At 48.4% G+C, this 26,099-nt stretch overlaps 1 protein-coding gene across 3 annotated transcripts in view; it reads left to right on the top strand.

Annotated features, from left to right (window-relative positions):
* Positions 1 to 26,099, top strand: part of SYNGR1 (synaptogyrin 1) — a 40,931-nt gene that overhangs the window by 10,370 nt on the left and 4,462 nt on the right. The window contains exons 2-4 of one of the 3 annotated variants that reach the window (XM_075936649.2): positions 12,914 to 13,151; positions 15,702 to 15,847; positions 19,562 to 24,669. In XM_075936649.2, coding sequence (XP_075792764.1) covers positions 12,914 to 13,151; positions 15,702 to 15,847; positions 19,562 to 19,780 — 603 coding nt within the window. In that variant the 3' untranslated portion in view covers positions 19,781 to 24,669. Of the gene's footprint in view, positions 1 to 12,913; positions 13,152 to 15,701; positions 15,848 to 18,309; positions 24,670 to 26,099 lie in introns of those variants that run through there. The other 2 variants (XM_075936660.2, XM_075936654.2) reach the window with 2 other exon arrangements.

Below are 26,099 nucleotides of genomic sequence, written 5' to 3'. Positions count from 1 at the left end.
CACAGAAGTGACCCTCCTAGGTCAGGGCTCAGCTACACCAGGAGGGGAGGGCAGCATCTAAGAGATTTTGGCTGCCTGCTCCGTACCTGGCTGGGTGGATAAGCAACCAAACCCGTTGATCGAGCACCTGTCACTGACATTTACCAAAGAAGGTATACAGAGATGCTTTCCTCAAAACGACCTAAATCAAAATAGACGCAGTCAGAACTGTGTCTGTGCTGCGCTCTCCAAAGCCTTCCAGGAAGCCTGGTGGTGGAATGAAAATAAAATCCCTAGCAGGTCGGTCGTCTTTCTTCTTCTTTTTTGCTAGCCAAGCTAGATTTATTTATTTATTTTGGGTCACTACCAAAATGAAACGCAGGCAGGGTTTTTGCTTTTGTTCTATCTGAGCGAGATTTGATTGTAAGCCCCATGAGGAATAGTACATCCCTGAAGTATTTCCTTTTTATAATGAAATAAAAGCGGGTTTCGGGAGGAAAGGGGAAAAGCAGGTCATGTGACAGCCAGCCAGCCTGGTGACTGCAGGCAATTATGGGGAGTTAGGGGAGGAAGCATGGCAGCCACCCCCCAATAGGGCAGCCCTGGAGGTCTCTGAGAAGTAAGGAGTGCAGGCAGCGAGACAGATTGCTCATGTGATATTCAGCAAACCCTAATGCACGGCTGAAGGCGGACAGTGTTCTGCATGCGTCATGTGATGCTCAGAAGGGCCTAATGCACTGCTGAAAATGGGCAGCATGGTGGAAGCATCATATGATACTCAGGAGGTTCTGCTGTGCTGGCTCCATGGCTCAGCCTGTAGCGTTGGGGCAGAGGAGAGAACACCACGTGTCAAGCAGAGTGCGGGTCCTCCCTTGGCTGCAGTTTCAATCAGTTTCTTCAATTCATGGGGAGAAAATACCTTTCAGGAAAAACGTTACCTTCCCTTTCCCCAGGCACAGCCTGCTCCTTCTCCCCTGCCACTAGCACACCACACAAGTCTGTCAGCAGGCTCAACTCCCTTGTTTTCCCCCTTGACACGCCAGGGTTCATTAGCTCTCTGTCAGTAGCACCGTCACTGCACTATAATACAAGGGGGATGTGCCATGGGCGGACTAAGTGTCTAAGAGGCCTGGCTGAAAGAGGCAAAGTGAGTCCACCGAAGGTGTGGGTGAGAAGCTGGGTCAGAAATTCTGAGTTTCTCTGGCCAATGGCTTTGCTTGTTTAACCCCCCCCCCTTGTACTTCTGACGTTACCCCAGAGCAGTTGGGGAGGTGTGTGTGATGCTGACTGCCAGAACAATGTGAGAAGAGAATTAGGCCCCATAGGTTTCACTGAACAAGTGCTAAACAAGCACTAGATTCTGCCCAGCCTTTATGCAAGCATGCAGGAAGGGGTGGGAACAGGGAGTGTCAGAGCCAGCCCGGAGTGCAGGCACTGGTCCCTGCAGCAGGATCCAGTGCCCATAAAGAGTCAGAGAATTGGTGCAGCAGCAGCACTGCACCCCAGCACCAACAAGAGAGTTAACCACCGTCCACTGGGAACGATGCAGCACCTGGAGCAGCTTGTGGAGCTCTGCTTCTCTGAGGCAAAATGTCTTCTCTGTGCAATCTCAGACAATGCCTGAAAAGCTGAGCCTAAATGGTGCCACCCAGCCCAAAGGGAGCACGCTATGGTTCAAGACCTGGCAAGCTCTACAAGCCAAACCGCTGCATAGCAAAAAACCTACATGTTCCCCTGGTAGATCGTCTTAGCATTGCAAATGGTCTAGCCCTGGAGTTGTATTTATTTTTTCTGTTTCTTATAAATAAGCATAAAAAAGTAAATGTAAAATCCTTGTTAATTCAGCATTTATGGTTACATGCTCACAGCCACGAGAAGCCAAGAATGATAAAAGTTAGGGTTCCAGCAGCAGTGTTAACGCAGCCAAATCACATGGAAATACTATTTGCTGACCCTGTTTTTCTAGTTTAACAGGTGGCTTAATGTATTATGTTTTCTTCTGTAAAATGTATCACGTAAAACATACAGTACAGAATGTGCAGCATGGCCATAGCAGGGTTGTTCTTGGAATCATAAAGGATTACAGTCTGTTTTGAAATCTAGGCAGTTTACAACAATGATTTCTAAGTAGGCTTAGGTACTGCCTTTACCTCTCACTCCTCCCTCCCCCGTTTTTGAAGTTTTAAAATCAAATTTTTCTGGTTTTGAAATACTATTTTTCTCACTTGCAACATGAGAAACTCTCACAAATACCAGAGGAAATCAGCAGGACCCAAATCCTGCAAACACCAACATGTGCAGCTGTAGTCACATGGATGGTCCAGTTTGGAGTCAGTGAGGTGGCTCATGTGCACAAGGTTATGCACATGCGTTTGCAGGATTGGGCCTAACTGCGCAGGGTAGAAGGATAGCGTTGTGGTCAAGGTGCTGGTCTGACACTTGGGAAATCAGGATTTAATTCTTTGGCCTGTCACAGGCTCCCTCTATGACCATAGGCAAGCCACTTCAGCTCTTGGCACTGCAGTTCTCCCTCGGTAAAATGGGGATAATCGTTCCTTTGTCTTGTCTGTTGAGACTGTAAGCTCTTTGGAAAGGTGCTCTCTATTACTATGAGGCAATGGAGTCCTGATCTCTGTTGGAGTTCCCAACCTCCACAAATAATAAATAATGCTACTGAGCAGGGGAAATGACTATATCCAACGTGCACCATGCAAGCAAGCTGAAAAATACAGCCATGTTTTTTTCTCCAGTCGCCTTGTTACAGCAACATTAGGCATTTTTAGTTAACAGGTACCACGAGCCTGAATCTCCTCTTGGTTATTTCAGTGTAATGCCACTGACGTCAGCAGGTAACTGTTGATTTACACGGCTGGCCAACGTGGTGAATCAGCCCAATACTAACTGCCAGAGTGTAATATTTTTATGTCAGTATCCTTTTAACTTGTTGCCATTTCTGACATTTCAGCTGTGACTCATAGGCTTGAAAAGAACCTCAAGAGCCTTGCACTCACAGCAGGACCAAGTGACATCTTAGATCATCCTTGTCTAATCTGCTCTTAAATATCTCCAGTGATGGAGATTCCACAACCTCCCTGGGCAACTTATTCCAGTGTTTAACCACCATGACCGTTAGGAAGTTTTTCCTGATGTCCAACCTAAACCTCCCTTGCTGTCTATTGAGCTCATTGCTTCTTGTCTGAGCATCAGAAGTTAAGGAGAATAATTTTTCTCTCTCCTCTTTATAACACCCTTTTAGATACTTGGAAGCTGTTATCAAGTTTTTTTTTCTCTCTCTCCCTCTCCCCTTTTTCCAGACTAAACAAACCCAGTTATTTAAATCTTCCCTCATAGATCATGTTTTCTAGACTTTTAATTATTTTTGTTGTTCTTTGGATTGTTTTCAGTTTGTCTGCATCTTTCCTGAAATCCTTTCCCAGAACAGGACACACAACTTCATTTGAGGCTTATTCAGGGCGGAGTAGAGTGGAGTGGAAAGATTACTTTTTATTTGTTACTTACAACACTTCTGCTAATACATCCCAGAATGTTTGCCGGTTTTGTAATAGTGCCACATTGCTGACTCATATTTAGCTTCTGATGCACTATGACCTCCCCCCCCCCCATATCACTTTCTGCAGTACGCCTTTGTAGGTAGGACTTTCCCATTTTGTATGTGTGTAACTGATTGTTCCTTCCTAAGTGGAGTACTTTGCATTTGTCCTTATTGAATTTTATCCTGTTTACCTTAGACCACTTCTCCAGTTTATTCAGATCATTTTAAATTATTATCCTATCCTCCAAAGTACTTGCAGACCCATCCCCCAAGCTTGGTATCATCTGCAAACTTTTTAAGTGTAGTCTAAGTGCTGAGTTAATGCAGGAATATGGGAGAGAAGTTCCATGAATTTATGATTGAAATAAACTTTTATATTTACTTTATCATGAAATCAAGCTGATATAGGACTTGCCCAAATGGATTGCTAGATTAACCACCTTCTCTGCTCAGGTTCAGGATTAACTGCCACGGGTTGAGTGGGCCGCGCCCTCCCCTCCCTTCTGAAGGTTGCTGAACGTGAGTTCTCACGAGCCATTGTTTATTTATATGGTGACTTTATTACACACCCAGTGCCACAGCCTCTGGGTATATTTACATAATTGGAAGAACACCAAGGTTGTTGCCTATTGTAGGCAGCAACAATCGCCAGCTCAACTGTGCTCATCCATTACAGACACCCCATTCTGGCCCCCTATCAAGTTGAATGCTTAGGGAAAGAGACAAGTCTCGCTGCACTGTGCTTGGACCGTTGATGAGTGATGGTTGACTGACAAGTTTCAAAGCTGAGAGGCCTCGCCCCTGCCACTCCTTCTCTGGGCTGTCAGAGTGCTTCTGCTGATCTCAGCTGTGGGGAAGGCATGTGAGGAAGGAGATGCCTTCTCCGCTTTCCTGGTCCTGGATCACACAAGACTTTATAGATTAAAACCAACACCTAGAGACGCCCAGGGCAGAGCTGGGTAATCGGTGCTGAGCTTAGGTCGTTGTTTTCAGCAGGCCTGCTGATGGAGGAGGGGAGGGGAGACAAAGGAGGCAGTTGCCCCAGGGCCCAGCAATTCAAAGGGGCCTGGGGCTCCTGGCTACCAGTGTTGCTACTGGCAGCAGCAGTGTTGCTATTGGCAATAGCAAGAGCCTTAGGCCCTTTAAACTACCACTGGAATGCCACATTGTGTGCTCTCTGAGGGCTGGGGGCCCACCATGTTCCAGAGTGGGGAGTACAGGGATCTGGCTGTTCCAACTCCACCTCTTCCACCCAAGCCCCCTCCTTGGAGCCACCCTCCCCTCTCCCATCTTGCCCAGGGACTGCTGGGTCTCCTGGTTTTCAAGGGCTCGATTCACTCAGGAAATGGAATAGCAGTATTCTTCAATAATGTTTTTGAGACACCTACAGGGTAGACCTCGGTAGGATGCCTTGCTGTAAGTCATGCCTTTGGCTGGACAGTCCTTACAAGGTCCACATCAGAGAAGAAAGGCTGCAACTTCTTGGCCACCCTGAAGATGGAAAAGTGTGCTTAGAGCCACCCCTGCTGTCTGAAATTAGAGAAATAGTGATGGGTCCTGTACAGTCTCAAGACTCTGAACCATTTTTGCAAGGATGAGAGTAGCTGGATAGAACAGATACAAAGACAAATTCCATCTCCCTCCCCCCACCCCCAGGCCTTATATGACCAGATGTCACAGGCTATCTATACGACAAGGACAGTGGGCGAGAAGATTTCCAGTTGCCACTACATCAGTTGAGAAGGGCAAATAAGTATAATGCCCTGCTAGCCATCCATAAAGTGCTATTGGTTGGGCAGCAGAGTCCATTGGGGAGGGATGGAGCTCCACAGCCGTCTCTGGGGGAGGTACTGCAATAAGTCCAGGAGTGAAAATAGGTCCCACATCAGCCTAAAGGAAGCAATCATCTGATCGCAATGGGGGGAGTGAACCCATCTCCAGTTCTAAAACAGAGATGACCTCTAGTTTATGCACATTGTCTCTTTTCTGATTGTATGGCAAATAAAGCATGTACATTTCACTGCCTGGTCTAAGGCGGTCTAGCAACTTGGATGCCCGTGTCACTTCTGGCTGCATCCTCTTGCTCATATATCACATTGAGAAGTTTGCAAGGGCTTCCTCTGGATAGGAGGTACGAGGGTGTGAAGGGTTTTTTGGAAAGTTTCGGCAGAACTGGTTCATCTGTTTCCAAGAACAAGATTAAGGAAAAATATATTTTTTTTCTCTGCTAAAAAATTTACTTTTGTTGCCCTGCTAGAAATGCTCCATGCTGTGCAGCAGGGATTTGAAATTTGTTGGGTGGAGGAGTCCTGCTGTCAGGGGTGTGTCTTTTGCCATCTGCCCAAATTTGAGGAAGTTGCACATTCTCAGTAGAGGTTTGTTGGAGTTCAGCAAATTGGCAGCTGAATTCTGTGAAGAATCCATTCACACTGAACATAAACCAATCCAGGGCTGGGCGATTGGGGATGCAGGGGGGAGGGGTGCTAAGCAGGCTGGTCCCTGCAATTGCTTCTTTTGGCTGCTACAACTCACTGTGGCATTGGGTACAGGAAGAGAGATCAGGGAAGCAGGCTGCTGTTCTCTGAGTACAACCCCTGCTGATGTCCAGCCAGTGAGAAGGGGAGATGGAGCCTGAATGGAATACAGAGGACCAAGAGACTGTTATGTGATGTGGGACCAATGGAAGGAGTAGGTTAGGGAAAGAGCTTCATAGGAGACTTAAACTGGAGGGTAGAGACAGGAGGTGAGGAGAAAACTAAGACTGGCTGGGCAAGGAGATTGGGACTAGGAGCTGGGTGGGAAAACATGGGTAGGCAGGTAGACGAGAGACTGGGAGCTAACGTGTTGGGAAGGGGAGGACTAAGAATACATGGAGTGAAATCTCCCATCCCTAGAGGTTTTTAAGGCCGGGGTTGACAAAGCCTTGGCTGGGATGATTTAGTTGGGGTTGGTCCTGCTTCGAGGAGAGTGTTAGACTAGATGACCTCCTGAGGTCTCTTGACTCTTCTGTGATAAAGAGCTGTGAGGAAGAGACTGGGACTGGCTGGGCAAGATGACTTGGCTTGGAACTCGGAAAGAACAGAGCCTTAGAAGAGACAAGATGCCTGGGCTAAGGTGTGGGGAGATAGGGCTGATACTGGGACAAGCTGAGGGGATATGGACAAAAGGAATCAAGCCTGGGGGGAATGGGGCAGAAGAGTCTGTGCCCACTAGAGCACACTCCACTATACTATCTGGAATCAAACCCAAGATTTCCTGAGTTTCAACATTCCTCTGCTGTCCACGAACATTTGTAAAATGCACTGGTAGAGTGTACATCTAATCTCCCTCTAGCACTGGTGCAGATAGCAGATGACAACTTACTACTGCTGTCAGTTACTCCAGTCAGTCACGGAGCAGCGGCCTGTACTGTGGATCGAAAATTCCAACCCTGCTGGTGACTGATCAGATTGGAAATAACTGACCAGTACTCTATTAGTACTCTATTCCCAGCCTCGCATGACATTTCATGATCCAGTGTGATGGCAAAAATGTACAGGCCGCTGTACATTATAAGCAACACAGGGGATGGGTGGTATTTTAGTTGAATGATTCCTGTTAGTTGCCCCGGCCTTATTTTGCTCATTGACTGAAACTTCATAGTCACATCTCTTTGCTGTCCATTTTAACCATGGGAGTGGGGAATGATTCTAATGCTCTTTCGCTCTTAAGGTTTTTACCCGTGCATGTTGTAGTTTCAGGTTAATTGTATCTGTGACCCAGCTCTGGACTGTCCTTGAGGGCTCCCTCTTAAGCTTTCCATGTCCCAGACATCATCTCTCTCGGTTAGATGTCCCCATCTCTCTCCCTTCAGACCAGAGGTTTAGGCTTACAGTCCCTCTGCTCCTCACCACGATTTCCCCAGCAGGTGTGATGGGGTCCCATCCAGGACCTTTGGGTAACCTGTCTCCAGGGGCTCTAGCAATGTACAATAGTTACCAACCAGCCATCTTACAGCAAACAGCTTTTCTTCTTAGGGTAAAAGCATTGCAGAAAAAACATCTAAAATGTACACATGTGCTAAATGCTTACTGAAGATCTCCCCAGCTCTAGCCTAGAACTTTGGTGAGGTTTGAAAAGACCAACACCTACAAGTGGATTTGCTCACTTGGTTACAAGTCCATGACAGCTTTTAGGTCAGGAATAAGATCCTCGACTGGATTGTTCAGCTGTTGAATTTTAATATAGCTTGGGCCTGATGGGAGTAGGCAATCAATTTGACAGCTTCCCCTGCCTAATCTAAAATGGAGCCATCCGTGCCCCAAGCCCTGTTATGTCTGCGGATAGCTGTGAGCTTGTTCTGTCAATGCGCCAGCCTTGTCGTCTTTCCCTCTACATGTCCCTGTTTGATATCCTGCGTACGCTCTCTTCATTCAACCAGAGCCTGTCCATGATCTCACAGAAGGCAAATAGAACGTGCTTTCCTCCTCCTGAATGCGTATCATTTAAACAGCACAGTGGTGGTATGAATTGGGAATAAACCCACCTTAAGTGGGTCAAGTTTTTGCTTGAAAACTAGAGCCAGTGAGGCTAGATCACTGTAATGGAGAGCAGAATTTGGTCTTTTGCGTGTTCTTGCAACCCTTTGTATCCTGCTCCAGCCTGTGAGCCAGCACATCAGTGGGATAGTTGTGTACCCCCTCCATGCCCCCGATCTAGTGGCAGATAGGGACACTGTTTACTTGGATACCTCAGTTGTTACCACACCAAAAACATGCCTCCTAAATTCTGGCCTGACAGTGAATTGTACACTGTACAGGTCACTGCTTCTGACTGCAGAATCTCTGTTTTGATTCACCCTCTGTGTGGATGAAAATTGACTCCCCTCCAAACCAGATTTACGCCCATTGTGCACTGCAGGCACAGAGGACCTGATTCTGCGCTCCTGTGCACCACAGGAAACCCAGTGAAGTTACTCTTTATCCCCCTCACCCCCCACACACACACTTTACACTGGCCTGTAAAAAGGGAGAGGAAAGTGCTCATCAGCTTACATCAGAAAGCAGATCTAACCCAGTGCGGCCCATCCATCACCTGGTCACTTACCTGATGGACAGAAGGGAGGACAAATCGAAGGAGCACATGGACAGCATACTGCTGGGTTAGAGATAGGGATGTAATTGTGTAGTCAGTTAACCGATAAGCAAAAGCTTATCGGTTAATGCTATAAATCAGTGATTCTCAACCTTTTTTTATAAAGTACCCCTTTTAAAAAAATTGTAAGTACCCCCAGTATCTAAAGTTTTCAGACACACACATTTTTTTCTACTATTGCAACACATTTGTTTAAACAACTTAATTGTAGCTGGGTGGCGATGAAATTTTTGGGTGTAAAAAGTACAAAAAGAATAAAGTGCTGTAAAACTTAAAACAAAAATTCAGTTTTCTTCACGTTTCAGTTGTGTTGATGTAACCCCCCCAGATTTCTTTCAAGTACCCCTACGGGTACTCGTACCACTGGTCGAGAAACACTGATCTAGACTACACACATTTCTCTTCTCTCCCCTACTAGCCAGTACATTCTTTTACAGGCTGGCCAGTAGTCAGTCCTGGCTTGAAACGGGTCCAGGACCTACCCCGGCTTCGGCTCTGCAATTAAAGTGTATTAGGAACCGGGCAGGCAGCCCAGCTCAGTTCTGGCTCATACTGGGCCCAGGAGCTCAGACCCACCCTAGACAAAGGCGGCCTGCACCCCATACTGCTGCTTCTTTATCAGAAGTAGCAGCACAGGGCAACAGGCAGCTGGTCCATGAAGGGTGCTGTTTTTTAATCTGGGTCCCACTTGGCACTCTGCATGGATACAGAGGCAGCAGCGTGGAGTGGCAGGGGGTTCCTCAGGCATGAGGCTGGAGCACATTGGCTGCTGGCCCTGCCCCCAGGGACTATAGACTAGTTGACTGACCGGTAAGAAATCATGAGGTTACTCAACTATTCAATTAACCGATATTTAACATCCCTAGTTAGAGATCTGATGCACATGGAGCAGGATGTGCTGTGATTTTGAGGGTCCCAGCAGTGAATGTGTTGCATGTGTACTTAGGCCGTGTCCAGACTCAGGGGTTTTTTCGGGAAAAGTAGCCTTTTCCCGAAAAAACTTCCCCTGCATCCAGACTCAAGCCGCGTTCTTTCGAAATTATTTCGAAAGAACGCGGCTTTTCTTTCGATGGCGGTAAACCTCGTTTCACGAGGAAGAACGCCTTCTTTTGAAAGCTCCTCTTTCGAAAGAAGGCGTTCTTCAATGTAAAGAGGCCGTCTTCGAAAGAGAGCATCCAGACTCGCTGGGTGCTCTCTTTCGAAAAAGCGGATTTCTCTTTCGAAAGATCCGCCTGCAGTCTAGACGCGATCTTTTGAAAGAGGCTCTTTCGAAAGATGCTTTCGAAAGAGCCTCTTTGAAAGAAGCCTGCAGTCTAGACATAGCCTTAGTGTGCTATGTCAGGGGTTCCCAAACTTTTTGACATAGAGACTAGTAAATCCATTCACGAGCTTTTGGAGGACCAGTAACATTCATTTGCATATTCATTAAGCAAATGATGAATATGCAAATATTTTTTTTCTGGTCCTCCCAAAGCCCCCAGTGCCAGAGTTAGCAAAACTTTTGATACAGTCACCCACAATATTCTTGCCAGCAAGTTAAGGGAATATGGATTGGATAAATGGACTGTAAGATGGAAAGAAAGCTGGATAGATCAGGGTTTCCCAAACTTTTTACTGTAGTTGGAACCCGTTTTTTTTTTTTTTTCCAGTACTGTTTTTTGCAGCCCAAAAATATAAACGCATATTAAAAAAAAGAATGAAAAATTAATACATTTTCAGTGTTTCACCTGGCTGCATCCTCCGCATGGGTACTCCAGAAGGCGGGAGCAAGAGCAGATTGGGGGTAGGGTATCTGGCAAAGAGGGTGCAAGGAAGGGTAGGGTTGCCAGGTGTCCGGCTTTGTACCAGACAGTCTGGTGTTTGAGAGTTTTGTCCGGGAAACAAATTGAGAAATTACCAGACATATAAAATGTCTGGTATTTTCTAATTAGGTAAGTTTTATTATAATTAGGTATAGCAATCCTTAGCTGTGAACTGCCTGGCTGGTAGATGTGCTCACGCTGCCTGAGTGTGTCTACCTGCCAGGCAGTTTGCAACTACTCGAGGCAGGGTATATGGGGGGGTCGGGGGACAAAATGGAATCCCCGGCCAGACTCACTCGTTTGCCAGGGTCTGCATGTGCCCAGGTCAGTCCTGCTCCCCCTGCCTTCTCCTTCTGATCTCCCCAGTCCAGCGTTGCTGCCCCCGTGCAGCCCTGCGTCCGGCGGCCAGTTCCCCCCACCCCCCACCAAACTCCCCCGGTCAGCCTTGCTGCCCCGACGACCCCCCTGACCAGCTCCGCTGCCCCCATCCAGCCCTGCTTCCAGCAGCTGGTTCTCCCGTCCTCCTCCTCCTGATCTGCCCCGGCTAGCCCCCCTGGCCAGCCCTGGTTCCGCCACCTGCCCTCCCCGATCTCTGCCAGACAGCCCCACTGCCTCCAACCCTGCTTCTGCCGACTACCCCAATCTCCACGGGACAGCCCCACTACCCCCAACCCTGCTTCCGCCGCCTGCCCGCCTGCCCAGATCTCCGCGGGACAGCCCTGCTACATCCAACCCTGCTTCCGCCAGTCCCCATCTCCGTGGGACAGCCTTGCTGCCCCCAACCCTGCTTCCTGGCGGTCGGTTCCCCCCCCCCCACACCTCCTCCCAGCCCGCCCCGCTCTGCTCCCCTCCCGGCAGCCACCCTGAGGCCCAGTATTTTTTTCCTGCGGCCCGGTACTGGGCCGCAGCCCATAGTTTGGGAAACGCTGTGCTATGTGATTCTCCCCAGACCCCTGTGCTCCTGCCAGAAAATGCCTGCAAAATCCACAGGGAAAGAGAAAGTCAGTCAGTGGCTGAATGAACAGAATGAGTATATTAGTAGACAGATGGCTAGTGTTTTGTGTTGGATGAAGGGAAGGATGTAGTAAGCAGAGTAGACTGGTAGAAAGGATAAATGTGGATAGATGGATTGCTAGGAGAATAGATAAGCAGAGAGTGCAGAGTAGTGGGTAATGGGAGGGTGAATGAGGAGGAGAGAACAGGAGTAGTAGTAACTTGGACAGCTAAAATGAGTGAATAAAGAGAGGGAGGGGGCAACGAATAGAAGAGAGAGCCATCTGGAGAGAGCTGGTGGGTGGAGGATGGAGCAGGAGGATAAATGAATGTCTATAGAGTAAATGAGTATGAGGATTTAGGGCTTGCCTACACTTAACAGTTCTACAGCTGTATTACTGCATCTCCACCGGTGTGATGGTTCAGCAAAGACACTGCCATTTGTAGTATATTCTTCCTGAGAGGCAGTAGCTAGGTTGATGGGAGAATTCTCCCATCGACTTAGTGCTGACTACATGGAGGTTGGCTTAACTATACTGCACAGGAGCATGGATTTTTCATACCCCTGAGCACTACTACTCAGTTGGATCTAATTTTCTTGTATATACCAGCCCTAGCTGATGGAAGAATTCTTGTAGGGGTTAGGTTGATGGAACTACATCTCTCAGAGGTGTAGATTTTTCCATCCCTGAGAGACTTAGATATGCCAATGTAATTTTTCAATGTAGACCAACCCTCAGAGCTTGTCTACACAAGGACTAAAACCTAAGAAATTAAATGAGTCCTAGTTCATTCTTTTATTTAATCTGGTGTTTGTTTGTGGACACTCTGATTTCAAATGGAGATTGAGCTCTTTCAGTTTAGCTTAAATTTGTTAAAAATAAAAATATAAGTTAGGAGTATCCTAGTCTGAGCTAATTCTCAGAAATAAAATAACATTTTTCAGGTAAACTTTCCCTTTGCTGTTGCCCAAACTAGAGCTGGGCAAAAACTTTTTTTTTTTTAAAGCAAATAGTTAGATTTACCAGAAAGTGCACTAAAGTGGGGGAGCACCAAAACTATTTGAGTTCATGTCTAATTCAACAAATAGTTTTAACCAAAAAAAAACCAACCCTCCCAACTTTTTTTGGAAATGTCAAAATGAAACATTGCATTTGGAATCAACACTGTTTCATAATATTCCTTCATATTGACCGTCAAAATTGCATTGACCCAAACAAAATATTTTCAGTTTTTAGTTGGGTTGAGAATCTCTACCCAACTTCTCTCCAAAAATCAGTTTTGGTTTAGAGTGACCCAATTTAGTCCAATCAAGCTAACAAAATAGGCTCACAGCTCAGACAGAGAAAGGCATGTGAGGGCCGGCTAGTTTGGGGAGATTTGTTCTCCACTGCACTAGCTGATTGGTGGGTCTGGAGGCAGGCATGGTCCTCACCTTCCTCCCTCTCCTCAGGTGTTCTCCATTGTTGTCTTCGGCTCCATTGTGAATGAAGGTTACCTGAACCTCCCTGAGAAGGGGGAGGAGCACTGTATCTTCAACCGCAACGACAACGCTTGCAACTATGGCATCACCGTGGGCGTCCTTGCCTTCTTCAGCTGCCTTCTCTACCTGGCTTTGGATGTCTATTTCCCACAGATCAGCAGCGTCAAGGACCGCAAGAAGGCAGTGCTCTCAGACATCGGTGTCTCTGGTGAGCTTCCTGGATGGTTGGGGACTTAGGGACTAGTTCTGGCCACATGGGAACTCACCTGGGGAAAGGAGCCAGTCTTATTTCATAAGCCAGCCGGCCAGATGTCTCTGGTACAGGAATTCTTTGACTGGTCTCCTTCCTTGTCCCCCCTCCCCTGCCCCTCCTTCATTATCCTCTTTGTCCTCCAACCCCTCTCCCCCTTTTAAAATCTCCTCTTCTTTCTTCTTCTCCTCTCCCTGTCTCTTCTTTCCTTCCTCCTCTTCTCATTCCCTATCCTCTTCTTCCTCTTAACTCATCATCTTTTTCCCACCCTCCTCTCATCCTCTTAGCCCTGTCTCTTGTAGACTTCTCTCTGGCCTCTGCTTCTGCCTCGTGATTTGATGTTGGGATAGTGACTCCACAGGCAGCTCAAGCATTCCTCACATAATGTGGGTGAGGTGAGAGTATGTGCATATTGCATTCCAGTGATTAAAAATGACAAGCCTTAAAGATGACCCCCAAAGGAAAGAAACACCTAGTTTGTGTCCCTTTTGTGTGTGTTCTGTATGGTGCATTAAAAAAGCTTGGAAGGATGCCTTTTTCCCTCTGATTTTCCTTTAGAATTATTGTCTCATTTCCCCTGATTCTTGCAGGAGGTCTCCTTGGAAGATCAGAAAACTGGTGTAGGATCTTTCTCAGCCCTTATTTGAAGGAGTAGAGGATGGTGCATCTTGTAACCGAGGTTTTTCTTTCCAATGCCGGGTGTTTGAATCAAATGAGAACCTCCCCGCCCCCAACACACAGAATTTTAAATAATCTGACTATAAATTCCCTTTAAGCCACTTTTGTATTGTGTATGTTCTGAGGCATTCCAGGTTCCTGACCAGCTCCTGGCACCCAGGGCTGTTCTAACTTGTATTCTGCTTCCAATGGTCCCTAATTTGTTGGAGTTGCTGAGAGGCACATGTGTGCCTGGCACCTCAGCTGGAAGTATCAGTGAGTGGTGTCTTGAGGCAAGTCATTTTCTTTCACACCTCGTCTCTGAATCTCTGACCTGCTTTGCATCTTCTTCTGCCCCAAGTTCCCTCCTCTCTCAACATTTTCCTGTACTCTACTCTCCCATTCATCTGTTCTTGTCTCCTCCTGCACCTACACACACGCTCTCCTTCATACTGACATTTCACTCCTCATTACTCCCTTTGTCTGTCTGACTCCCCCTTACCCCCAACTCTGTCCCTTCTTTTACAGCCTCAGGACACCTGGAACAGCTTCCCACTGTGACCTTGTGCTCCCACCTGTAAAGAGAAATACACAGTCATTTGTTCTGCAAAGCCTTCCCAACGTAACATCCACCCCTTTTCTGCAGGCCTGATTCTGAACTTCCATCAGCTCCCATCAGGAATGTCTCCACTGAGTCCAAGGGAGTCACCCCACTGGAAAACTGTTGTGCAAAGAGGATTAGGCCCAGTGTCTGTTCATTCTTCTGTACCTGTTTGGGCCTTTAATTGTATAAGCTCTTCAGGAGTCTCTTTGCTTTTTATCCAAAGTTGCATATTGTCTATCCAAGGCACTGCTATAGTGCTGTATAAATAACAAATTGCGAGATGCAGAGAAGGGAATGTGTTAGGAAAAAAAACCCTGAGTGCAGTATAGCAGACAAACATCCTGCCTATTTCTCCCGAGGTATCTGGGCATATCTCAGAAAGGAGACAAATGCATTCATTTCTGTTCCTTTCAGGGACTCCAGGCCAGCCCCTTTCTCACACCCCTAATGCTCTGATACGGATCATCCACACTCCTTTCCCCTCCCATTAGGACTCTGATGCTCCTCATTTATCATCCCTCCCCAAGGGAGCTGTGATCCAGTTGTTTTCCTCCATGAAAATGCTGCTGTTTTGTTGCTCTCTTTTTCTCATGCTCCAGTCCCTTGAGTGGGAACACTGCTATTCTGTGTATTGCCAGTGTATCACCCATCTTTTGGACAAGATGTAAAACTGAGGGCTTGTCTGTCATCATACTGCTGTTTTATAGATTCCATGACAGTTTTTATAAGTGTAAGGGCAGTAGCCCTGGTTTCCTGCCCAAATCCCAAGCACTGTGTAGTTGCAGTCTGGCTGCCTACAATTGCTTCACTGCTTGTTCTGGAGAAACTGCTCTTCACTTGTCCTTCCAGGACAGTATTGTGTAGTGTAACTGGTGCAGAAAGACTGCATTTTAGAAGTGAGTGATCTTGCCTCATTTGGGAGGCCCTGCAGAACTCGCTCACTGTGCCAGCTCAGAATCATGTGACCCTCCCAAGCTCATGCCGATAAAACATGAGTAGCACACTGTACCTTAATGTCTTCTCTGCAGCTGCATGTCCCAGAGTGACTGCTCTGTCCTCAGTTACACCCCTACCACTCCACTGAGTTCAGTGGGGCTGCACAGTCAGAATTTGACCTAGTCTGGGAAACACTTGGGGATCTTGCAGGATAGAAATTGCTGCAGAAACATTATGTATTTACTGTTTATCCTGATTCTGTCCTACCCCTCTCTCTCTTTCTCTCTTGTTTTAATGGTGTCCTTTCCCAGCCTTTTGGGCATTCCTCTGGTTTGTTGGCTTCTGCTTCCTGACCAACCAGTGGCAAGTTTCAAAGCCAGAGAACAACCCACTGAATGAGGGGGTAGATGCAGCCCGAGCAGCCATCACCTTCTCTTTCTTCTCCATCTTCACCTGGGTGAGTAAAGCAGCTGAGACTCTGATTAGAGATGTTGGATGAAGGCTTCACTGCAGAGCAGTGCCTGCTCTCCCACCCCGTTAAAGTTAGCCCACCACTCAGGAGAGGGATGTTCCCCTGGCTAGGACTGACTCCTTCTGCATTTCCTGTGGAACAGAAGTTAAAGTGGCTTCTGGGAGAGGAGCAGCAGAAGCCAGGGAGGATGGTCCAGCGGATAGGGCATCAGCCTAGACTTGGGAGAGCTGGGTTCAAGTCCCTTTTCTGTCCCAGACTGTGTGAGACTTTGGACAAGCCACTTAGCCTCCCTGTGTTTCAGCTCCCTATGTCCATTCTCCTCAAATGGAGATAATAGCTCTTCCCTACCTCAACGGGGCATTGCGAGGGTAAATAGAGTGGAGACTTTGTGGTGCTCTGATGCTGTGGCAATGGGGGCTGCATAAGTACCATGCAAAGAATCAGTTTTTCTTTCCAAGGTGTGTTGTAGCATTGCTGATGTCAGGAGGGGCTTTAGCAGCTGTATTGTGGGAGGGAATGGTTGTTAACATCCTATAATACACCATATGGTCTTCCCTCTCTCTCTACGTGGTTTTCCCCCAAGCTGGCAACCTGCATTACTTCTGGGGGAATTCTTGGCCAAAAAATATTCTGCATATTTTAATATTTAAGATTTTAAAATGTTGCAAAGTTCTGCAAATGTTGTTTGTCAAAATAACACTGTATAATCACATCAGTGTCAATTGTGCTGATAATTTATTTCAAAATGTTTGTCAGCAAGTATGTCTGTAAACACTCACTCTCACTCTCACACTCTCTCTCTATTCCCTCAGGAATAGAATTAAGAAACCTCTGTGACAGCTCAGTTCCTGGTTTTCTATCTCCCTACCCCCCCCCCCCCCCCCGCTTCCTGGAAAAAAAAAGAGGAGCAGGGGAGCAGACATCCACAGCCCTTCTTCACACCATGCCCCCTCCTACCCTCGCAGCCAGTACATCCGACCCTCCTTCCCCCAAGCCCAGTCATGGGGGCTCCCAACTCAGACACCCTCCCTCCCAGAACCCAGCCGAGACCCCCCTCAGCCCAGACACCAGTCTCTCTACTGCCCAGGGTTCCAGATGGATCACCAGCCCCCTGCTACAGCTTCTAGGAACTCTCTAACCATCTCCCCCCACAACTCAAGAGTTTTCTATGTATGAGCTAACTAGGCTCTGCCTGCTCCAGCAGCCTCTAGTGGCGGCCAGCAGCACTGCAGCCCATCTCTAGGGGAGAAGGGAAATTGTGCGTACACAACACTAATTTCTACAAAATTCTTCGTTGAGCAGTGGCACAAGATTCCACCAGGAGTACCTAGTTCATTTATTCATTTGGTAGGAAGTAAATGGTGGAATTTGTTTGGACCCTAACCAGAGCTTTCTTTCCCTTTCCTTTTTATCCCCCAACCCGCACCAGGGAATTTCTCCACGTGTCCAGATTTGGGGGCTCCTTTTCAATATAACCTATTGGGGTTCTTTTCCATATGCAAAGAGCCTCTTTGTACTTTCAGTCTACATGACTTTTTATGTGAATTTAAGAGTGGGAGCAAACAAGGAAGAACATAAGTCTCCTCAAGAGAGAGCACAATCTGTCTTTAGTGAGATACTGTTATGTCTCTGCCCCACAGAATAGCAGCCAGCATGCTCTTAGAAATGTAAAGGGGTGGTATGCAGATAAGATCACGCCAATGGCATGGCTGCCTGTCCTGCTCAACCAGAATCTGTTCTCCTCACTAGACATTTCTTTATAGTCCTAGTGCAATTAGGGCTAGTAGTGGGAAATTAGGAGCTGGATGAGTTCTGGAGGTAGCATCTTTACCCCTGAAAGATGAGGCCAAAGAGAACAACACCTGCCATAGCCTCCCATGCATTGGGTGTGTGCCCACTGGAGCAGGAGGTGTAGTTTCCAACTCAGGCAGATGTACCTATGCTAGTTTTGCTCAAGCTAGGGAGCTAAACACAGAAGTGTTGCCATGGTGGAATGGGCTAGCCAGCTGAGTACGTACCTAGGATCCAGAGCAGGATCATACTCCGAGAGCTAGTCCATCCCAGTGCCATGACAGCTACATGGCTATGTTAGCATTCAAGCTTAATCAAAGCTAGCACATGTATGTCCACTGGAGCTGGAAATGATGCCTCCAGCTCCAGTGTAGACCTACTGAGTGAGTGGGGTTGCAGGGCTCTCCCTACAGACCAGGGTGGCTCAGCCACAGGAAGGGAGGGTTGTAACATTTAAGGCCTGAGGAGCAAGGTCCTCAGAGACCAGCACCTCTCTACTTGTCTACAGGAAGGGGAGTCTAATGGCTCTCCAGTCCCCCTGCCTGGGCTGCAGAAAACCATGTTGATGTCTCTTGGGGTTTTATTTTAGTCACATGACTTTGGTTTTCCTTTCTTATTGACTCTTCTCCCTCTCCCCTCCCGCTCTCTCCTCACAGGGCCTCCTGACATTTCTGGCTTTCCGGAGATTCAGACACATTAGCTTTCAGGAAGAATATAACACTCTATTCCCTAGCTCCTCCGCACCACTGCCCTAGCGCTATTCCCCCGGGGGGCAGCTAGCACCATTCCCCCAGGGCCTTGGTAGGGAAGCGCAGGGGAGGAAGTGGTCAGAGGGCCAATAATTCCAACTCCCTTGATTGGGGTGGGAGGCAGGGGCTGTCATGGCGGGAGGGGAGAGAAGTGTTGTGCTTTGGAACTGGGATGGGACATGAATTCTCCTTTGGGGAGTTGGAAGTGGCCCACCTCTCCTCCTGCATTCCCCTGCACCGGACTAACACTGAATAACACACGTTTTCCTCTCTATTGGCCTCTGTTCAGTCTTAATATTTTAGCCGGGCAGGTCAGGTCTCTCCCCACTACAATCCCTTCTTCCCATCTCCGCTTCCTTTCACTTTTCTGCCCCCTTCACTCACTGTGCTGGGATGGTCCCTGGGTGGCTGGACCATTCAAACATGTCTGGGATACTGAAGGAGGGCAGCCCACACTGGCTAAAGGGATCTGGTTGCTTTGCCCCAGTCCCAATGATCTTGTCACCCCAAGGAGCATTTGGAATACTATTCTAGCCACTCTTCCCAAGGGAAGGCATCTGCTGCCCTTCCCCCACAAGTATTGGGGTTGGAGTTGGTTTGGTTTGGTTTTTTTATGGTGTAGCCAGTCGCACAGTGGATGACTGGCAGTGAAAGAGTTAATGGGAACAGCCGCTTGCCTCCATGTCCGCTCTTCCATCTGGCAGTTCAGGCTGGAGCCTTAGTTGGGTCTAAGGTGAAATGGGTCACAGATCCAGCCCCAACGAGCAAGAGCACTGAGGTGGATGTGAAGCAGCTCACCTGGCTGAGGAGGGTGGGTATATCTGCAGGCCATCTACGCCTTCACGATGTGAACCCTGTCTCTGGGCAGGACGGATGGACCTCGCACGCTGCAGGGACTGCTATGAGCCTGGGCAAAATGAGTGCAAGCGGAGGGCTGCACACTCGTGCTGTGTCTCTTGTCCTGGGCTTGCGCTCTCCAGGGGCGCACAAACTCTTCTTGCACTTGGGTGTCTTTAACCGGTGATGTCCAGTCACGGCTTGTGCACTAACCCTTAACCACTACTAACTTGGCTTTGTTTGTCTCTCCTCCTCGGTGTGTTTCCTTCCCTATCTCCTGTCTCTCCCTTTGCTTCCCATCTCCCCTCATCCTACCTTAAAGGTGGGCCAGGCGTTCCTGGCATACCAGCGCTACCGGATTGGTGCCGACTCGGCCCTCTTCTCCCAGGACTACATGGACCCAAGCCAGGACTCCGGCATGCCTTATGCCCCCTACACGAATGAGGATGATGTCACAGACGCGGTTGGGACGTACCAGCAGCCCCCTCCAGTAGACGCTTTTGATGCTGAGACACAGGGGTACCAAACACAGAACTACTGAGCTACACTGGTGCCCCTTCCCATGCCCCTCCCATCTTCCCCCTTTCCTCTGCCAGCGGGAGGCCACGGCACCAAACAGACAGGCACGTCCAAGTGCAACAGGTGGCCCTTGGCCGTGCTCCAGCCTTCTGGGCCATTTGTTTTTATTTATTTTTTTAAAAAGGAAAAAAAAAAAACCCTAACTGCTCCTCCCTCCTTCTGAATTGTCTACCACACCCAAACTGTGTATTCCCAAGTCTGGCCCTGGCTCTGTCACAGCAAGAGCTCCCCTAGCAATGTGGGAGTGAGCAGCAGCTTTGAGCAAAAATCCAGCTCAGTCTTTTGGTGGGCAGTGGAAGGGTGACAAGGGCACCAGCACAGAAAGCAAAGGGGCGCTTAAGAGGCGAACATGACAGGGGGACCACACAGGCACTAGCGGGGTAGCGGGGGAATGGTACCTACAGTGTTGGAGCAGATGCATGTGTGTCTGTGGAGGGGGGGGGTGAGGCATGTGTGAGAGAAGAAGAAGTCAGAGCAAGAGTGCAGGCAAGGGTCTGGGGGATGTGCAAGCAGAGAGGCAGGTCACAACCCCCTTTTCCCCATGGGGCATTGCTGCCTTGGCAATACAAGGCTCTATGAGATGTTGGTGTTTTATCTGCAGGGGTGTTGGGAAGAGTGGTATTGAGAGTGGGGATGGAGGGATTGAGAGACTAAAGGTGGTGGTGGGGGGGGGGGAGATTTGAAGGCACCATCAAAAACTACAGACAGTGGTAGATGTGAAACCAAGACAAAAATGAGGACTGGATGGGCAATGCGATAAGAAACTCTTTCCCCAGGTGAGTGCATTGGAGGCGTTTCCCCATCCCCGTGTGTGCACCCTTCTGAGGTGAACACTGTGGTCCTCTAGGAAGGACCAAGCTGTGCCCCCAGGGTAGAGAAGGTATCTTCAGAGAAACTCCTGAGAACTCCCTTCAGTCCCCTGCTTCTCCTGCTCAGGGGTCACCATTGGCCTGGCATGGGATGAAGAGGAAGTCACTGGGCTGAGTGGGGAAATGCCAGCTTCACGCCAGATGGAGGGGGGAGCTTTGCCAGCCAACCTTGGGAGCCCTCTGGCCTTTGCCCAGAATAAAGGTGCAAGACAAATGGGACAAACAGGTGAATTTTATCTCTGTAGTCCTGTCGAATCCACATTCCTGATGGAGCTAAAGGATGCCGAGTGGCGCATCTCGGTCTGCTGGAAAGAAATATTGCTGCTTTCCTGCTAGCTGGTGTCTAGACATTCTTACAGGGATGTAACCCATGAGAAGGATCCCTTTCCCACCCAGCAACTGAGCTCTTGTGTTTGCCCCAAAGTTATCCTGACTGAGACTGGATCAGGGAACTCAACAGGGGTCACTTAGAGAGTAGCTCTGCTAAGAGAGCTGAATAGGGGAGCATCTCCCCCCTGCAAAATGTGGAGGGGCCGTGCTGCACTCTCTTCTCGCTAGAACTCGGCCTTTGCAGTTTATAGCTCTTCAGAGATGTCAGGGCTCCATTCTCAGCATCCCTTCCTCCTGGAAGCCTAAAGGCTTGTCTATACTGGGAAATTGACTAGAACAGTTATTCCACTCTGTTTTGGAATAAAATGTGATTTTTTTTTTTAAATCCCAGAATTATTACTCGGCTTTGGAAATATATTAATTATTGGACTACAAGTGATTTTCATTCCAGAATAGTGTGGCCATGTGGGAATCTATTCCACACTAGCTATTCTGGTCAATTTTCCCATGTAGACAAGCCCTAAGAAAGTGAAGCCAAGAACCAAAGCTAGATATCTCCTATGGGTGTGCAGAATATTAACTCCTAGGCTACCAGGCTTGAGCTGGGCAGAGCTCACAGCCCCTGCTGGCCTCAGGATGGAGGGCTCAGGAGCACTGAGCCCTAGTCCTGGGGCCACTCTGCAGAACACATTAAGGAACTGAGAGAAGAATGAAACACAGGTGTGCTGGGTAGCAGTGTAGGGCACTTACTGTCAGAATGTCTAGTTCTTGCCAGTCTGGGAAATTGAGCTAGGAGGGCAGGGCAAAACTAGGTGAGCAGTGGACCTTGGGGTTCCCAAATTGTCTAAGATTTCCAAAGGGGTCCACACCTCCATTTGACATTTTTAGGGGTCCTCAAATGAGAGAGTTTTTAAAACAACTCTTCTAGATTACTAGTCCCCTCAGTACTGCTCCCTCCCTTGCCATCCACCCAAATGTGTGTGTGTGTGGGGGGGGAGTACAAGAAATATGGAGACACAGGACACAGCCCCAGAATAGGGGGTGAGGACTGGTATAGTGAGAATCCCCTCCTTAATGCACATACACAGCTGTTTTTATCTGCATTGCCTATCTTTGAAGGGCTGCTTCTCAGAGCTGCCTGGAAAATGTCTAAGGTCAGGCACTGTAAAGAGGAGAGTTGTCACCTGTGAGAGCTGAGACTTCAGGGCTACGTCTAGACTGACATGATTTTCCGCAAATGCTTTTAACGGAAAAGATTTTCCGTTAAAAGCATTTGTGGAAAAGAGCGTCTAGATTGGCACGGACGCTTTTGCGCAAAAGCACTTTTTGCGGAAAAGCGTCCGTGCCAATCTAGACGTGGTTTTGCGCAAGAAAGCCCCGATCGCCATTTTCGCCATCAGGGCTTTTTTGCGCAAAACGGTTCTCAGCTGGCTAAACTGGCCCTCTTGCGCAAAAGCATTTGCTCAAGAGGGCTTTTTCTCGAACGGGAGAGTCATTGTATTTGCAGAAGAACACTGACAATCTTACATTAGATCGTCAGTGTTCTTGCACAAATTCAAAGCGGCCAGTATACACAGCTGACAAGTTTTTCCACAAAAGCATGTGCTTTTGCGGAAAAACTTGCAAGTCCAGACACAGCCCAGCTGTTGCATGATCTGTGTGTATGTTATCTACAGACCTCCTCATTGGTGCCTCTCCCAGTGACTCGCTGGACCCAGTCCAGCAGCTAGTGAAGGTGGGGGAAGGAAGTGCTAGCTCTTGTCACAGTTGAAGCACAAAGAAGAGGTGGGCAAGTCTCTCAAATTGGCTAGCAAAAACAATACTGTAAATAGGTTTGGGGGAGGTTTCCCATCCTCCAAGCTTCTCTTTTGTTGGGGCAGCCTAATATTTAGGTTTGGGGAGAGGGGGGGGACTTTCTTGGGAGAGGTTCTTTGTAATTAGTGTCTAATCACAGCTGAGTGGGATGGTCCATAAACTCATCTAGAGCTGGTTAGTAAGGAGACTGTTCTCACTTACACCCTGTTGCCCTCACAACATGAAGGGACCCTCTAGCTGCTCTGAGGAGGAACTTGACATTGACAAGGCTCATTGCTTCTCCTTCAGGGCGGGCACCACCCAGGGCCAGGCAGATGAAGACTCGGTCTGCTCCTGTTTCAGGTTCTTCCCCACCTCTCAGTCCCCCTGCCCTTGTTCTCTGTCCCGGGGCAGAAATCTGCATGGCAAGCAGAAGAATTTACAGTGGTTCCTAAAGGGGTGGCCCACATTGATGGCTCAGTTCCTGTCCTTGTTTTTGCCTGGTGGGAGCAGGGACCTCTTTCCAATGCAACTTATCTTCAGCCCTGATGAACAAGGGACTGGGGAGGCAGAGAGAAGAGAATGAGGGTCTCTGAGTAGTAGGACAATTAGGAAACTTTTCCCTCTGTGATATTGGTGATTTTTTTAACAGGGTTGCTGCCACCCTTCTGCAAGTGAGGGAACGGTTCTGGTCCCTTGCCCCCGTGCACACCGACCGGCTGTGTCTAGACTGGCAAGTTTTTGGCTGTCTACACTGGCTGCTTGAATTTCTGCAAGAACACTGACTTCCTACTGTAAGAAATCAGTGCTTCTTGCGGAAATACTATGCTGCTCCCGTTCGGGCAAAAGTCCCTTTTGCGCAAAGCTTTTGCGCAAAAGGGCCGGTGTAGACAGCTCAGATTTGTTTTGTGCAAAAAAGCCCTGATCACAAAAATGGTGATTGGGGCTTTTTTGCGCAAAAGCGCATCTAGATTGGCACGGACGCTTTCCCGCAAAAAGTGCTTTTGCGGAAAAGCATCTGTGCCAATCTAGACGCTCTTTTCCGCAAATGCTTTTAACGGAAAACTTTTCCATTAAAAGCATTTGCAGAAAATCATGCCAGTCTAGACGTAGCCACCATGTGGGGAGCCTGAGTTAGAGGCTGTTTCACAACAGAAAAGGCTGGAGGGAGCTATTGTTCCAGTGTCCTTACAAGTCCTGGGCGTAAGTCTTCTCCTCCCCTCCCCCAACCATGTGCACATGCTATCCACCAACTCATTTCACTTCCCTCCCCTTGTTCCTGACAGCTCCCTTGGAAGGACTATATCTCTGCACCTGACACTGCCAGCCCTCCGCACCCTTTTATGCATGTGGGAGACCCTGGGAATAGAGGACAGATAAGTGGGTCCTTTTAGGAATCCGCTCCAGCTTCTGGCAAGAGTAGGAGCCAGTGAGGCCCAGAGCTGAGCTCACTTGCTCTGTGCAGCACATATGAACCATTTCTCCCCCACAATCTCACTGCCTCTGTGGAATGGCCATGCCAGTTGGGTTTCCCTGCCCCAGCCCCACAGCGTTACTGCCTGTGTATAGTATATATATATATATTATATATAAATAAAAAGATGTATGATATAAAGCAATACATATATACGTATATATGACGACTAACAAATGGCCTGCTGCACACAGGATTCCTGAGTGTCTGTCTAATCCCGAGTGTCCCTCCTCCCCCACCTACTATGTTTTTCCTAGACCAACTCCAATACGCCCTGCCATCTTGGCACCTGTGTTTACTACGTCCTGTATGTTTGTGGTTAACAAAGTGAAGATGGTAACTACTGGTGTCTCTTATCAATAAAGTTATGTTCAAAATAACAAACCCTAATGAGTTTTCTTCCCTTTCTCGTTTGGCAGTTATTTAATCATTTTACCCTAGACTTTATTACCGTGAGATAGTTCTAGAGTGGAGGTTCTCTGACTTCATTGCACTGGGACCCTCTCTGACAACAAACATGACCCCAGGAGGGAGGGCCAAAGCCTGAGCCTACCCAGGCTCTACCGCCAGTGTTCCCTGTAAGCTGTGTGCTTGAATGGCCACCCAGGAGAGAGTCCAGTGCTGCCCAGCTGATCAGCAGAGTGCCCACAGCTAGGTTTGGGTTTTTCCTGGTGGTGCACATCTGCACATGCCTCGATAGAAAAATTAGAGGGAACCTTTCCTACCACCCCATGCCAAGGGACCTATGCCCCTGCCTTACTGCCCTGGGCTAGGGGAGGAGGGTCAAAGCCCAAAGGTTTCAGCCTCGGGCGTGGAGTCTGTAAACCTGAGCTCCTCTACTCAGGGCTGAAGGCCAAAGTCTGTAAGCTTTGTCTTTGGCACCATGTGATGGGGGTTGGGCTCTGGCTTTTGTCCCCAGCAAGACTAAGACAGCCCTAGTGATGCTATTAAAATAGGGTCGTGACCCCCTTTGGGGTCCTAGCCCACACTTTGAGAAGCACTGTTCTAGGTTGTTTATCACTTGCTCAAGCTTCTGCCAGGGGCTACTGTGACGTAGTGGGGGTACTTGCTGGGCTGTGGTGACCCCTGCTGTCTGGAGCAAGACCCAGCAGGGAAAACCTCGCTAGGCAGAGGTAAGGCCAAACTTGTTGAGCCAGGGGCCAGACACCCCCCATGGAGAGGAACAAAGGAAGGTGGAATGCTGCCCTGACTGGGGGGGCAGGGCTGCAAGGGAAGGGAGTTGGTTGGTGGGTGGCTGTCTGTGAGGATGGATGAGACAGCCTAGGGAGAGGAGCTGGAGTTTTAGGGGCCCAGTCTCCCCCATCTCAAGGGGGCCTGAGGCATCCTAGCCCAGTTCCTGTAACCAGATTACATCTGTGCTGCGCTGTGCTGGAGGAGCAATAAACCACCCTCAATTCCACTGGCTGGTACAGTCTGTTTGTGCCATTTCGGGGTGCAGGAGACGGGGAACCCCCAACGCGCCGTCACAGCTACATTTTAAAAATATTGAATATTTTAAAAAATCAGCAGGCACTGCTACAGTAGACTTGAGCAATAGATACCCTCCCACAAACACCTCACTCATTTCCAGTAGCCACACAGCGATAAGCATAATACTCAAATTACCATCCCCTGCCTATCCTTAGATGGCTCTTTCCTTACATCTGGCACAAGTGAGCCCATCATCAGGATACCTGTGTCCTACATATCCCACCCAGCCCCTTCCCCAACTTGTGGTCATTCAAGATGGGGGGGGCCTGGTGGTGAAAGAATCACGTCCCAGTCTCCTGAGACATCCTCCTTTTGCTTAACGC

This window comes from Pelodiscus sinensis, chromosome 1, assembly GCF_052426305.1.
Source record: "Pelodiscus sinensis isolate ZL-2025 chromosome 1, ASM5242630v1, whole genome shotgun sequence".
NCBI lineage: Eukaryota > Metazoa > Chordata > Testudines > Trionychidae > Pelodiscus > Pelodiscus sinensis.
This window is presented reverse-complemented; position numbering and strand designations above follow the sequence as displayed.